The 15,595-nt window shown below is 35.7% G+C and overlaps 1 protein-coding gene across 2 annotated transcripts in view; it reads left to right on the top strand.

Moving 5' to 3' along the window:
* EXOC6 (exocyst complex component 6) overlaps positions 1 to 15,595 on the top strand; it is a 94,343-nt gene that overhangs the window by 36,685 nt on the left and 42,063 nt on the right. For both annotated transcript variants that reach the window (XM_064144695.1, XM_064144696.1), the window contains exons 12-17: positions 1,264 to 1,335; positions 2,448 to 2,545; positions 3,657 to 3,762; positions 7,827 to 7,936; positions 8,981 to 9,092; positions 11,146 to 11,280. In XM_064144695.1, coding sequence (XP_064000765.1) covers positions 1,264 to 1,335; positions 2,448 to 2,545; positions 3,657 to 3,762; positions 7,827 to 7,936; positions 8,981 to 9,092; positions 11,146 to 11,280 — 633 coding nt within the window. The remainder of the gene's footprint in view (positions 1 to 1,263; positions 1,336 to 2,447; positions 2,546 to 3,656; positions 3,763 to 7,826; positions 7,937 to 8,980; positions 9,093 to 11,145; positions 11,281 to 15,595) is intronic.

Genomic DNA, 15,595 nt, shown 5'->3' on the forward strand with positions numbered 1-15,595 from the left:
TGATGCTAAATAGCTGCATTCTATTTCTCATCCCTAGTGAAAGCCAACAGAACACTGTTGTTCATGCAGTCTGACTGATAGTAAATTGCTTCAGAGTTTATTATTAGTATAACTTTTACTATCAGGCAAAAATAAAATGTTATCTTTTGCTTTTTAATGTTTACTAGAAGCAGATCCTTTATGAATGTTATTTTTATTGCAACTGATCTTTAATTCAAAGAATAATTTGTGTTTTGTATATACTAAGGAAAAAAGTTCAGGTCTCAACTGTCGTTTTATCATTGGACCTTTGCTGATACATGAGATGTTACATTTTTTAAACTAAACACTTTGTAATTGTCTGCATATGGATGTATATATCTACATAAGAATGTGGTAATTTAAGGAGTAAAAATAATAGTGTTTAAAGAACTCTTCAGTGTCTTGTCATGGAGCTGATTGCTATTTCTTCTCCAATTGCATCACTTCTGTGAAAATCCATTCTATCAAAATCTATTTCTAAGATCATCCTAGCACAGACTAATACTTAGTAAGTGTATGTTTTCTTATGAGGTATTGTGACCCAAACTCTTATTTTATTAAAGCATGTCAAGAGCAAATATTAAAGTGAATCAGGGTATATAGTCTCTAACCAATTCTATGATCTTATCATGCCTTAAAATAATGTAAATATATAAAAAAAGAAAATCCAACACTGCAAATAGTGAGGCAGAGGTGAAAGCCTTAGTTGTAAAAGTCCATACTTCTAACAATCTGACATTTAGTAGAGTAAATAATTTAGTGTCTTGACTTTTTACCATCAGATTTGTATTTTGAACATACTTAGAAAATAATTGATATTGTTTTCTCTGTACAACTTGGAAACTGCCTGAGGTGGCATAGTTAGCACTTGTTAAATCTCTGCTTAGCATCCAGAAGAGCATCCTAGGAAACCTCTCCAGTGTTGATTTCACAAAGCATTTTGATGTGTGCTTATGTTTCAATGAAATAAATATATTTTTCTGATGTTGAATCCCACTACAATGTACTGATATTTATTGAATCTCATTATTTATATATTACTCATAGCTCATTCAAAAATTTAAGAAATACTTAAGTACTTAAGTGACTGGACTAAGTGAAGATCAGTGAGGCTAAGTTGTTGTTTAGTAGTGAGGTGAAGTAATGACGCTGGAGAGTTTCACCTTTTGTGCTAATATTCTTTGAAAATGTATCTCTCATATTTTAAATACTTTAAACAAACCCAGAATTTCTTACTTTCAGTCGTATTGCAGCGATCCCGACCTTGTTCTGGAACTGAAGAATCTCATTGTAGTATTTGCTGATACTTTGCAGGTACATACTCTATTAGTAGTTTAACTGAAATTCCTAGAGTCTTTTTTTCCTTTAGGTGCAGAAATGCAATGTTTTGGGTTTTCTTATATATGAATCGAGAACAAAATTACACCAAAAAATTATTTAATATGTGTGTGTGTATGTCTTGTGTTGGTTCCTCCTTTTCGGTACTATCAACTTAATGTATGCATTCTGGGCTGTCCAGATATCCTACAGCTAAGAGGAAGTTCTTCACAGAGAGACTGATTTGCCATTGGAGTGGGCTGCTCAGGGAGGTGGTGGAGTCACTGTCCCTCGAGGTGTTCAAGAAAAGCCTGGATGGGGCACTAAGTGCCATGATCTAGTTGACTGGCTAGGGCTGGGTGCTAGGTTGGACTGGATTATCTTGGAGGTCTCTTCCAACCTGGTTGATTCTATTCTATTCTATCTGTCCAAAATTAATATTATCTTTGTATATGTTTTTTTTCTCTTATAAATGCCTTCTGAAGCAGGAATATCACACACAGTATCACAGTATTATCAGGGTTGCAAGAGACCTCACAGATCATCAAGTCCAACCCTTTACCACAGAGCTCAAGGCTAGACCATGGCACCAAGTGCCACGTCCAATCCTGCCTTGAACAGCTCCAGGGACGGCAACTCCACCACCTCCCCAGGCAGCCCATTCCAGTGTCCAATGACTCTCTCAGTGAAGAACTTTCTCCTCACCTCGAGCTTAAATCTCCCCTGGCGCAGCCTGAGGCTGTGTCCTCTCGTTCTGGCGCTGGCCACCAATTCCAGTTGTCATTAGCTCTCTAGCTGAAAGGTCAAGTGGATGTTGTTGGCGACTATTCTTGCAACGTTTAACAAACTGATAAAAAAGATTAGTTATAGGAGTAAACCACAAGTTAAAATATTATAGAGAGATGGAACAGATTTCTTACTGAAAACTAAAATCATAGGGTAAAACATTTGATAAGAATTTAATGTGCAATTTTTAAATTGTGATGTGTTTAAAGTAGTGTAGTTGTTTTCATTGGTTTACAAGATGGAATAACAGGACTCAACTCAGAGTTCTGAACTGATGTGTACTAGTTTTTGAGTTAACCACTCTTTTACTTTTTATATCTTAGGGCTATGGTTTTCCTGTGAACCGACTATTTGATCTTTTATTTGAGATAAGAGACCAATACAATGAAACACTTCTTAAAAAGTGGTCTGGATTGTTCAGGTTAGTATTTCAAAATAATTGTGCCTTTTGTATTGCAGCTATCACTTTTTTTTTTTTTTTCTAACTTCAGGGTTTTTTGATAGAGCTGTAGTTCTGGAAGAATTTATTAACTCTGCATTGTGTGTGAATTTCTGCTAGGGCTTGTTAAATGCAACTAATGTTTAGGAAGAGAGCCATCCAGTACTGCTTCTGTATTTAATGGGGGAAAGGAAATTCCCCAAAGGGACATTACAGGAGAAACACACAGGAAAGAAGCATCTGTTTTCCTTCATTAGGATCTTAATAATTCTAGGCTATTGCAACAGGGGTTTAGGTTTCTAATTTAGCTTATCTTAATGTTTACATTTGGCTAATATGTGTATTTCCCTGATAGACCACTGGCATTGCCAGTTCTTCATGTTTTTTTAATGTAGGTTGGTTTCCACTTATTCCTTGGAATCATTGGATTAAATTGTAAGCCAAAGAATACAGCAGCCTCAGACTGTACTCCAAAACCTGTCTGCAGACAAAGTGTGATGTCTAAATGTGCAGAGATTTTTTTTTTACAATAAAACACATTATATTGTATAGCAGAGAATTTGTGTACTGCAGAGGACTGAAGATTCTCAAGCTTTCTAGACTTTTAGTATAGGCATTTGGCTAGCAGAAAGGTCCAGAGAGTATTTAGATAACCCTGTGATCATATGCCTATTTGAAATCCTGTGAATCTTTTCTATTGACTATATGTAGCTGTACCTGAGACACTCTATCTGCTTTATGATAGGCGAAGTGTAGGCTAACATAATTAATAAGGACCCTATGGTTTACACTGGAGTAGTTGATCTTAAGTTTGTTTGCTGTATTGTGCTTTGAGTCATGCATATCAAAATGTTTTCAGCTTTTTTTTTCCTCTTATTAGGTACAGTAAAAGGCATATACAGGATACTTTCAAATTAATCTAAACAACATGTTGTTGTCTGAAATTATGATGATTGCAGCTCATAACCTTTCAAAGCTGCATACCTAAATGTGGTAGTAAAATTCTATTAATTTATGTGTTTTGACACTGGAGAATACCATAACTAAGTTATGTGTCTTGTATTTTTTTCCACTTTGCTAATTAATTCACCAGGGATATTTTTGAAGCAGACAACTACAGCCCTATTCCTGTAGCAAATGAAGAAGAGTATAAAATAATTATAAGCAAATTTCCTTTTCAAGATCCAGAGCTTGATAAGGTAAGGAAAAGTTTTGTTATTAAAGTCTGTGAGAATTCAATTTTGTGCTAGTTTGAGACTAGCTGGAATATTTTGGTCAGAAGAATTAGATTATAGGCTGCAAAAAGGAAACAGTGGTGATTTACTTCACTCATAGTCTTGCTGAGATGTATGAAAACAAGACCATAAATATAGATAACACAGTCGCTGTGTGTCTCTGGGTGCCTGTACTTTTCTCCCTGGCTTGCTTTCTGTGTAACTAATCCTTCTGCTTTAACTAACCCCCCTGGCCGATCCTCCAAACTCACCTTGCACATAAGGCAAAGTCTGGGATAAGGTAGAGGGGTGGAAAGAAGGTGGAAGGGTGGTTGGGAGCCCCTCCTGGGGCCTCTGGTTTCTGAGAGGGGTGTTGTGTTTCTGTATTACTTTTTAACTTGTACATTTCTATATATAGCTGTATATATTATAATACTGTATATTGTGGTAAGCTGTAAATATAGCTTCGTTTCCTTAACTTCCAGCTCAACTGAGTCTAGTCTGGGTGATTTCTTAAGAGCTGGGGGGGTGGATAACACTCAAACAGTCACACCAATTACAGACACTTGGTACATTAGTGATTTTTATAATTAAAAAGCAATTAAAATTTGTAAAGCTATATAGATTAAGAGACTAAATCACCTTCTTTGTGTGCAATTATCTAGTCACATGTAAATGTGTGAAAATTAAAGCTTTAGTCATTTGCTCTAATGTTGGAGTGAATAATGAAACCCATTGTTTTGTAAACAAATTAATACTACAATTTAATTGATATACTCTTTATGTAATTATAAACCAGTCTGTCTTTAGTTAAATTTTGTTGCAAGTTACTTGGTTTAGTGACTCTTAGTATAACATGTGCTGCAATATTGCAAAGCTACATGTAAAACAGGAATCAGAGGCCACAACTTCACTTTTTAAATTATTTGTTTGTACATGTGAGAAAAGCTAAAGGTGAAAAGATTGTAACTAATTCTGCTGTACTAGCATTCCAGTAGGGTATTCTTTCCCAGCCTCACCCATTCTTTCATTACAAACTCCTTTCCTAGAAAGCTGCTTAATGCTCTGCCATTCAGATAGGGTTCTGGTAGTACTTAGGAATATTGATAAAGAAACAACATGATGGAGTCTGTAAAGGAGAACTAAATCTAAGAACCACATGATAGTGAAAGTAACTGCTGTAGAGGGAAGCTGGTTTGTACATGATCCATTGCTACAGATATCTGCAAAAGTAAAAAGATACTCTAATTCTATGATTCAGCAGGGATTTACCAGGCAAATATAACAGCTGCATGTCATTAATACAGCACTGCAGTGAAGATGAAAAAATTAAGGTAGGTTTTATGATAATTTTTGACCACAACTCCAGGGTGTTTTCTGGATGCTTTCCTCCATCAAGTTCACTTGTTTAGCCATTATAATACTAAAATAAGATAAATAGAATGGAAATCCCTCAGAGTGTTGGAAGTGTACCCTAAATACTATTTAGTATGACACATTTTGCTTATAAATTGCAGAAATTTTTAACCTGCACTGACTGTTTTATCTGCTGGCCTCTCTCACTCTCTGTTTGATGTATTAGCATGCACGCATGGACATTACTTCTGTGGGCATGTGTAGTTACATATATGTTTGATTAATGCAAAGCTTTGGCTCTTATTTCTCTAGTAGGAAAATCTATTCTCTCTATCCAACAATTTTCATTTTGGTTTGTAACACAGAGAAGGATTTCTGTTTGGTAGTGAGCAGCACTTTTTGTAGGTGTTTTAGGGATAGAATTTCATTGATGCTTAATTTTTGGGCTGGTGAACTTGAAAGTAAGACTGGGAATTGGGTTAGATTCTGTTCCCACCTCTGTTGTCAACTAGCTGTGTGGTGCTAGTAAGTCACTTCACATCTCTCTGTCCTCGTTAATTCATCTGTAAAGTATGAGGTTTTTCCCTTGTGTCCTAGCAATTTTTGAAGCAGTTCAGTTGACTTCAATGAGATTTGGCAAAGGGGCAGAAGTCTCAAAGATCATTGAGTCTCTGAAAGGTTTGGCAGCTCGGCAGTGAAGCAGGGAAGAAAGAATCATTAAGTATCCACATTGCAAGAAAGACTCCACTGTTACCTTATATGTTACTAGATAGCAGGGAGTCCACCTGAAGGGGAAATTTCGTGAATGCTCCAACCTCACTTCCTCCATCCTTACTTCCATTGGTTGCTCTTTATAATCTTGGGCTGTAAGTCACTGGGAGGTCTTATTGAGCGGGTTAGTTTAATCTACATTTTGATGTTTAAAAAACTGAAAAGTGTAAATTCAGGGTACTCACTGAGGTAGCCTATGTAGTTGATAGAGAGGAACTGACACCCCAGAGGGTCTATTTGATACATCTCTGATGCCTTGTACAGATTAAGGAGAATTTAATTTTTGAATGTCTGTTTCTCTGTATTTAATATTGAAAAAGAGATGAATGTGAATGAGTGGTAGTTTAGGATGAATTACCTCACATTTTACAAGTACAGTTTATCACAGAGTTGATTGCATCAGCAGAATTATGACCAGAACCTGATAGGTATTTGACATAACAAATCTGACTGGATCAAACAATCTTGTCTGCAATCTACTGCTTAGATTGAATGTGACAAACTATCAAAGTTTGATTATGTGATCTAATTTTACTCCCTTTCTGTATTCAGATGTGAAACCATTGATAGTAATTCTGTTGCCTGTTTTTTTAGCTGCCTGCTGTAATAATCAGACAGAAAGTGTTGTACCTTCCTGCAGTGGCCAGGCACTGTGGATGGTAAAGAATTGATTCTCTTAAATCACTGAATACGTAAAACTCAAGCCTTCTTGAAAGACTATTGTAATTTTCAGATATAGTTGTATGTAATAACAAATGTTTTATCTATAAAAAATTATTATTTAAATCAGATGAACACATTTAAAGTAAATTCTATTTGGTAAGAAAATGTTTGCTACCATTGAATGACATGAAAATCTAGCACTTATTCCACTTATTTATCACACCGCCTGATTAAAAAGTAAGAGATACAATGAGGAGAATGCCAAGGTAGTCTCTTTTGGCTTGTTTTTTTAATATACAAATGTTGAGCTGCTGTTGATTAATGCTTTTTTACAAAAAAAGAATTACAGCCTCCAGGGATTGTAGAAGTTGTCAATTATTTTTTCTCGTGCATTAGTGATAGAGTTAACAGAAGAGTAGTTGTTTTGCAGATTTCATAAAGTATGTATTCAGAACAGAATACATACTTCAATTGGTTTGGTTTTGTCTTTCTAAATAGAATAGCAGCTTTAAAGTTGAAGTAAGAAACATGACAGTTTTCTTGCAGTCTGTTACTATTTCCCACATATTAAACCAAATTGTTGCAAAGAATTCAAACTGGTTTTTTGTATAGTGAATCATCAAAAGAAAGTGATGTGAAAGTAAATATACATGCCTGAATGTTCTCAAGATGCTTTGAAAATCCCAGATGTGTTGAACTTCTCAAATATTTTAAAAATATTTTTTCAATACTTTCTTAGACAAAAAATGTTTGCATCCCACTTTTTTTTTTCCCCACTTGGATTAAAAACTGTTTGAAACCTGCTTTTTATGTGATTGTGAGTTGCTTTCTACAGAAGGATCTTAAATTACATAAACTATACGAACTTTATTGTAATTTAAATAAGTGGTACTTGTAGAGAGTGATGAGGTCTCCCCTCAGCCTCTTTTTATGCAGGCTAAACAAGTCCAGTTCCCCCAGCTGCTCCTCAAAAGACTTGTGCTCTAGAGCCCTTGCCAATTCTATTGCCATTCTCTCCAGTTCCTCGATGTCCTCCTTGTACTGAGGTGCTATGAAGCTTTATATCAAGCTAAATAGTTTATAAGCTATTTAAACAGATGTAGAAGTCAGCTCAACACTTAGCAGTCTGTATTTGATGAAAGACAGCAAAGGTTAAGATATTGATAGTCTTAAGTGGCTTTCTAATTCTTGCATTTAATACCAAGCTCTCCTTAGAATCAATTTCAAGTGTAAGGTAGCATTATCTTTTATTTCCACAGCAATCCTTTCCAAAGAAGCTTCCAATGTCTCAGTCAGTGCCCCAGATTTATATCCAGGTTAAGGAATTTATTTATGCGAGTCTTAAGTTTTCAGAGTCACTTCACCGCAGGTAAGTGACAGGAATGTGACTATAAGGTAACCTGTGACTTCCATGTACCCTAAATAGTAACTTGAAAATGTGTTTTCTTGTATACTTGATAGCTGTTCTTGTTTAGTAATGTACATTTAATTTGCATATACAATTCCTTGTATTTAACCTAAGATGCCCAATGCTACAGTATATATTTCATATTGTATACAATATGTATGTGTCTATATTGGCAGCTTGGCATGGTAAGCAGTCTAAACCACTACTGGTTTGTTGGTTGGTTGTATTTTGTTGTTTGTTTTGTTTGTTTTGTTTTGTTTTTTTTAACAATATTGACTGGTTTGAATTACCTAGAGCTTTTATTTATTTAGCAAAACATGTAGGATTCAAAAAACATATATTTATGCTGACCATTTCAGAAATAATGGTGCAGCATTCGTGGTTACTTCAGTCTTTCCCTTCTGAGTGGTTTGAGTTTCCTTAGCAGTGATTTCTCCTGCAACAAAGCTTGCCGTCTGCATTCTTATTCCCATTTACATCCCACCTTTTTCTGAGGGAAAACACGATTCTCTCATTTGCTTTCCCCTTGTGGCCTTCAAAAGCTTAGTTTTAATTACATAAAATAACATAGATCTGAAGTCTGGAAGTTATTTGTAGCTGGTCCCCCATTTCTGCACTGTAAATGACTCGCTTTCACACATTCTTAATTGATACTGTTTATAATTTACACGTACTAATGAGTGCATGTTGACCTCCTTAGTAACTCATTAAATGCCACAAATTACTCTTTCCAAACTGCTGTGCAAATAAACATGTCCAGAATCTAAAAATAACAGGTTTTGCATGGGGTTTGAAATTCAGTTAATGGATAATTTAGTAATTGAAAGAGGTGTTCTCTGTCTTAGATCACAGAAGACTTGGTGCAACCAGAATGGACACAGGGAATTCTTAACATGTAAAGTTAATTTTGTAGGGAAAAAAGAAAAATATTAAATGTTGCAGTATTGAAGTATTATTGTTGTTGTCATGTACAGCATAGTTATAAAAGAGAAACTCTTTTTTCAGCTCAACAGAAATAGATGATATGCTCAGAAAATCGACGAATTTGCTGCTTACAAGAACTCTAAGTAGTTGTTTACAGAACCTAATTAAAAAACCTCATATAGGTTTAACAGAGGTAAGTTTTAAAACACATCATCAAAACTGTGGTTTTAAAAACAATCTGTGTTAAAACTATTCTTGTAAATGTAGGTATACTGCTATTGAGATGTATGTAAGGAAAACAAGTAGTATTTGCTTCAAAATTGAAAGTTTAAGCATGCATAAGGTTACATTTAGAAGAGTAAACATCTGTTACACAAATAATAACGGTATAGTGTTAGGTCTAGGTGGAGTTTGTTTACACATGGATGCCTTTTGAGAGAGACACGACAAGGAAAGAGTTCTGTGTCTTGTATGATAAATAGAAGCTTGCAAGAAATAATCCAAAAGCTCTTACATCTTTGGTTGCATACAGGACATGGTTTAAAATATTTTAGTAGGTTTGTGCACGTAGTTCTTCAGCAGGACTCTTGATTTGATTTATTGGACAGAGGAAGAGAAGGTGAGACAATGAATCACTCTGAACATTCAGTGCAGGTACCTGCAATGTTAGTAGATGGCAAGTATCTACTGAAATGTGCTGAGAAGGCCTGAAACTGTTGGCATTAAAGCAGTGCTGTTATGTTGAATGTTATTTTTAAACTGCAACAATCTTTGGTATAACTGAAACCAAGAAGAAGATGAGGCAAGAGCCTTATGAATCATATATGCCTCATTAGTTAGACAAGCCATATAATTTGTCTAAGATGTTTTCTTCACTTTTGAAACTGGTACATGAATGTTTTCAAGGATAGGAAAATTAATTCACAAGTATTATTTTTTGAGCTGTTTCATTATCAAGTCAATGTTTCATGAAAAAAATGTTAAGAAGAGAAAACTTTCTTTACCAAACATTACGTTATACATTAGTATAAACATTACGTTATATACATTAATGTTCACTAAACCAGCATGCAGTGGGAAGATGTAATATATTTCAGTGGCTGTACACTGTATGTTGTCTAATTTGTGAACTGAATGCAAATGCAGGTCCTGCTTTTAAAAACTTTTATATCATGTATGATCAGGATGTTACTAGTCTTGGGAGGGAAAGGAGTTGTTTTTAAAACTTCCTAACCTCACATTCATCATTCAGGTGGCCAAGAGAGCCAATGGCATCCTGGCCTGCATCAGGAATGGTGTGGTCAGCCGGAGCAGGGAGGTCATTCTGCCCCTGTACTCTGCACTGGTTAGACCACACCTTGAGTACTGTGCTCAGTTCTGGGCCCCTCAGTTTAGGAGGGACATTGAGATGCTTGAGCGTGTCCAGAGAAGGGCGACGAGGCTCAGGAGAGGCCTTGAGCACAAGCCCTACGAGGAGAGGCTGAGGGAGCTGGGATTGGTTAGCCTGGAGAAGAGGAGGCTCAGGGGTGACCTTATTGCTGTCTACAACTACCTGAGGGGAGGTTGTAGCCAGGAGGAGGTTGCTCTCTTCTCTCAGGTGGCCAGCACCAGAACGAGAGGACACAGCCTCAGGCTGTGCCAGGGGAGATTTAGGCTGGAGGTGAGGAGAAAGTTCTTCCCTGAGAGAGTCATTGGACACTGGAATGGGCTGCCCGGGGAGGTGGTGGAGTCGCAGTCCCTGGAGCTATTCATGGCAGGATTGGACGTGGCACTTGGTGCCATGGTCTAGCCTTGAGCTCTGTGGTAACAGGTTAGACTTGATGATCTATGAGGTCTCTTCCAACCTTGGTGATACTGTGTGATACTGTGTGATTCTGCAGACAATAATGTGACCTTTTTTAATGGCTTTTTTTTTTCAGTAGCATGTTCTTTTTTGAGACATATTGTTATGGTACAAAGTAGTGATTTTGGTTTAGTATTTTCCTTTATTTTCCATTTTAAAATTCTAGAATTACTATTAGATTTATTTCACTGAGTAGGTGTCTGCAGTCTTAATTTTTAATATGGCATAATTTATGTGTAAGCCATAGTATTATTTCTTAGTGGTACTTGAAACCTGGTGGTAACCTGAAATACTGTAATTAATTCTGGTAACATTGTTTTCAAAAGAAGTAACCATTTACAAAATCAAATTACAATTGGTGAATCAAAAAAGGATTTTTACAAAGATGTTTTGTGTCTTGTAGCTTGTTCAAATCATCATAAACACAACACACCTGGAACAAGCCTGTAAATACCTTGAGGATTTTATATCCAACATTACAAATATTTCACAAGTGACTGTTCACACTGCAAGACTTTATGGACTTTCTACATTTAAGGTATGGTATATTTAATCTGGTATATGATTATGTCTGCAAAGTGACATAAAAATCACTATAAGTGAAGCATTTTAAAACAAAAGGATGTGGGGGTGAAGCTGCACACTTTTTAGTTGTTGACTCTAAACCATTTCTTGACTGTTAAGAATTCAGTTGTAACACTGAGCAGCTAAACACTGGGGTTTATGTTATTAATATGACCTGAAATGTGTCAGTACATGAGAAACATCAATGGTTCCTTTCAGATCTGTTATTAAGTTACAAAATGACAAACTAAGCTTAACTGCACCAGGAGCTTTCAGTAGATTAAGTTGCAGTTTATGTAATGTCTCCACTTTCTGAATGGAATCAAGCAAAACAGCTAGTTTAATTTTAAATATTTAATTATATTTTAGCTCGTTTTATTCTATAATTGGAGTGTTTTGTGGTGTATTTTCAAATTATGTAATTTAGTAGTACAAAAGCAGTATTAAGAATGTGCTACAAAGCATAAATTATTCAATTATCTTTTTAGAATTCCTATTTTATTTGCATGTCCTTTATAGACAAAATAATGCTTGGCAAAATGATCACTGTGAACTTCACTGCTTTAATGTGTGGCATCTGCTTATCTACAGAAGGTGTATTTTCTCTTACATTTTTTGATAAGATAAAGTGAGTCATAGGTGATGCATACTCAGCACGGACAACTGTAATTCCGATAGTTAGCATGGCAACAATTGTAGTGTGAGCATTAAAAAAAGAATAAAATGTAAAATGTTTTGCTTCCAGGTGGCTCCTCACCTCTTTAGCAGACAAAATTCTCCTAGTTGTTCTTGCATTTGTCTGCACAAAAAATTCTGAAGGATTTTGTATAGAAGAAACTAAAGCAAATGAACCAAGTGACCTGTGTAGATAGTCACATCTGATATCCTTGGCAGAGCAGAAACCATGCTGTCATCTGTGAGGTCTCTCTACACAATTTACTCAATGGACCTTAGTCCTTTTTCAGTTTTAAAGCTGTAAAAATGTGCTGTTAAGGAGAAACCTGCACATAAAACTGCAGTTGCTGAAAACAACGCAACTTACACATGTAATTTCAGGTAATTTAAGATTTATCCCTAAATTACAGTAGTCAAAATTCTAATACTTCAGGCTGTATTATGTATGATGACCTTACTAAGCTGTAAAACAAGGTCCCAGCAGCTGGACTGGCTATGCTGAGTGAAAAGATGATTTAGTCTCAGGCCTCTGAATGGTCCTACATCAGAAACCTTCCTGTGCTGTGGCACAGGGCACATGTGGAGAGGTACTTGGAGGTCCTTCATCTCTGGTGGTGGGGGTTTAGTGTCAGGTACTTCTTGAAAGCACCAGATGGTTGTTTTACACCAAAGAACTCAGTTTTGCTATTCATATACATAAAATCTGGCAAAAAAATGTTTCATTGCTCGAATCTGGCTGAGTAGCTACTTTGATTCAGAATAAAAGCAAATATGTGTACTTGGGAGGGGCGTGTACTTTGGGATTTATTTTCTGAAGAGGACATTCTTGCAGAAGAATAATCTTCTATAGGTTATCTTGGGCTGTTAATTCAGCCAGTACATTGCCACCTTATTTTCTCAGTTGCGGAAGTGTTTGAAAGAGAAACAAAACATGAAGTCATCAGAGATTCCAAAGCAGCCACAGCTTGAAGTTTAGGTATTTGGTGTTTTTTTTTTCAGAGTACACTGAAAGAAGAGAGGGTGATTTCTTGTATTTATAGGATAAAGACAGTTAATCCTATTGAGACTTTTCTGTGCTCCATTTTTTCTTTTGATGCAATGTGTACTACAATCATATCCCCTCTGGCATAGATGTTAAAAGGCGGATGTGAGGTGTAATAAGACATCTTCATTGCAAAACACTTCTTATTTCCAGTCAATTGCCAACAATTTTCCCATTAAATGTAATTTGTTTTCCTAAGAATTTAATGAGTAAAGGTGAGACAGAAAGCTTCTGTCCTAGCAACTGCAGTTATATTGCCCTACAAGTTGTTTTACTATTTTGTCCTGTTGCTTAAGATCTAGGCTACCTGGATTACTTGTTGTGTACAAATAGTGCATGTGTGTGTTTCAATCTGCATATCTGTAGATTTTTTTGCATGAGGTCAATCCACAATCTTTATAACATTCAAACAAAACACTTAATGCAGGCATAGTTTTTGATTTCATTAACAGTCAGCTGTTCTTTACCCTGTACTTTAATTTAATTAATGCAAATGAAAGTTTGAATTATATTTTGTGCTGATTGCTTAGGCTGTAAGTTATGTTTAGGTATCATATAAACTATCTAAGTTCTATTAGAGGGAATCACAGAATATTATATCTGTGTTTAATGGGCTTATTATCTATGTATTTTGAAAAATACAGAATGAACACTGACAAACATGTAAGAATTTTTATTGGTTTTAATTGAAAATTATTTCTCTCCTGTTTCTTTCCCTGGAGAACTTGTTAGCACAACATCCTCCACTTATAGTAGAAAATTCTTTTCTCGTTAATCCTTCTTTTTTTCCCCCTCTGTATTGTAATGAAAAACTGCTTGCAGGCCCCAAACTAGGCCCTCGCAGAGTTTGGTATGTTCTGCTGTTATTAAATCCATCTCCTGGTGGCAAATCATGTCACCTACATCCTTTCTGAATGGTCAAAGATTGCCTTTTATTTGTAGCATTGATGACACTTACATTCCATAACATGATCTTACAAGTACATCTAGACTGTATTTTTTAACAGAAGCCTTCTGTCCTATCCCGTGGCTACGATTTTAGAGGGCTGCTTTTCTCATTTTATTTTTGTACACAAGATGAGCTTCAAACTTTCCATGGGTGCAAATTAGAAAAGAACAAAGCAGCAAAACTTGATTTGTTTTAACATATTAAAAATTGTGCTGCTTTCAGTATTTGTTAGTCATGTTTTCCAGCTTGTGGTGACTATTGTTTTCCTTTGTTTAAATCAGCAGCTGCACTAAACATAAACACATCTACCTGACAGAAGGTTTTGGGCCCAGAGTCTCAGCATTAAGCTGCATGATGCCTGTTGAAGAGTGAGATCCACAGCATCAAATTCTGTGTAGGGCTTCAGGACATCCTCTAAGAGGAAGGAGTTTTCCCCTTTCAATTTATAATAGGGGAAAATCTGACGAACTTTCAAAAGGTTTTGATACAATCCTCTTGTCAGGTTAAAGAAGAGATGGAATTAATTAATCTACCTCTAGGAGCCATCCCAAATCTGAGTATTACTAACTCACACTTTCTTGACTTGTTATGGGATTCACAGTGCTGGCTTTTAGGTTTGCAATCCAGTTGCTTAGCTCTTCATTGTTTTCTTGGGGAGTAAAGTAACATGCCTTGTTTAAAGAACTGGCAGCATACTGCTCCAATTGTAAACCAATAACCAAAGCAAAATAAGAGGTAGCCAAAACCAGGCTTCCAAAACAAGAAATTAAGGACTACTCTTGTCCTTGCCAGTATATGATTTTGACTGGTAAGGATGTTACAACTATTCCATAAGTGATGTAATTTTAAATAAAAATCTCCCAACAAACCCAAATAAACAAAATCATCTAAGCAATTGCATTAAAACTAAGCAGATATTTGCAAGTCTCATTATTATAGATGGTTAAAACTGGGGCATGACTGTTAATTAGAAACTTTAAATATAAACTTGACTTCAACTGATGTTTTATAGTCATAACCATCTACAGAATAGTGGATGTCAGCATATTCCTTTATTTGACATGTTAACAGATTGTCAAATTCTTGTGTGTTGGATTGGGAGAGCTGTTCTGTAAAGGCTTTTACAAGTTGATTTGGTGTAAAAATGCTGGTTTTAGGCTATCGTATTTTGATATTTGTACGTGACAGGGCCACATGCTTTCTTGCTTCCTCTCCTCATGGCCTGAGGCCTAACTGAAGACTGAATTTGACACACTCAGTGTGATGCCAACTTTAACCTCAGATAATTTTGATTTTTTTTTCCTTGTGCCTGTCTTATTTACACCTTTCTGCTTTCTTATAGAGGAAACTCGTGATGAGAATCTCACCTGCTTTTATGTTGCTCCAGTATATCCAGCCTAGTTTTACTCTCTAAAATCCTTTAGCAACTGACCACATTAATTACATAAAAATCACATAATTTCTAGATCTCTAGCCATTGCAGATAAAATAATTGGGGTCCCTTATTATTTTCTTTGTAAAAGAGGATAAATAAACTTTGTGTCAAGGTTGATAAATTTGTAACACTGAAATGAAGGAGATTGTTCTGAAGAAAGAAAAGCAATTCCATTGCTTCCAAATTTA

The sequence above is a fragment of the Pogoniulus pusillus genome, chromosome 6, assembly GCF_015220805.1.
Source record: "Pogoniulus pusillus isolate bPogPus1 chromosome 6, bPogPus1.pri, whole genome shotgun sequence".
Taxonomy (NCBI): Eukaryota; Metazoa; Chordata; class Aves; order Piciformes; family Lybiidae; genus Pogoniulus; species Pogoniulus pusillus.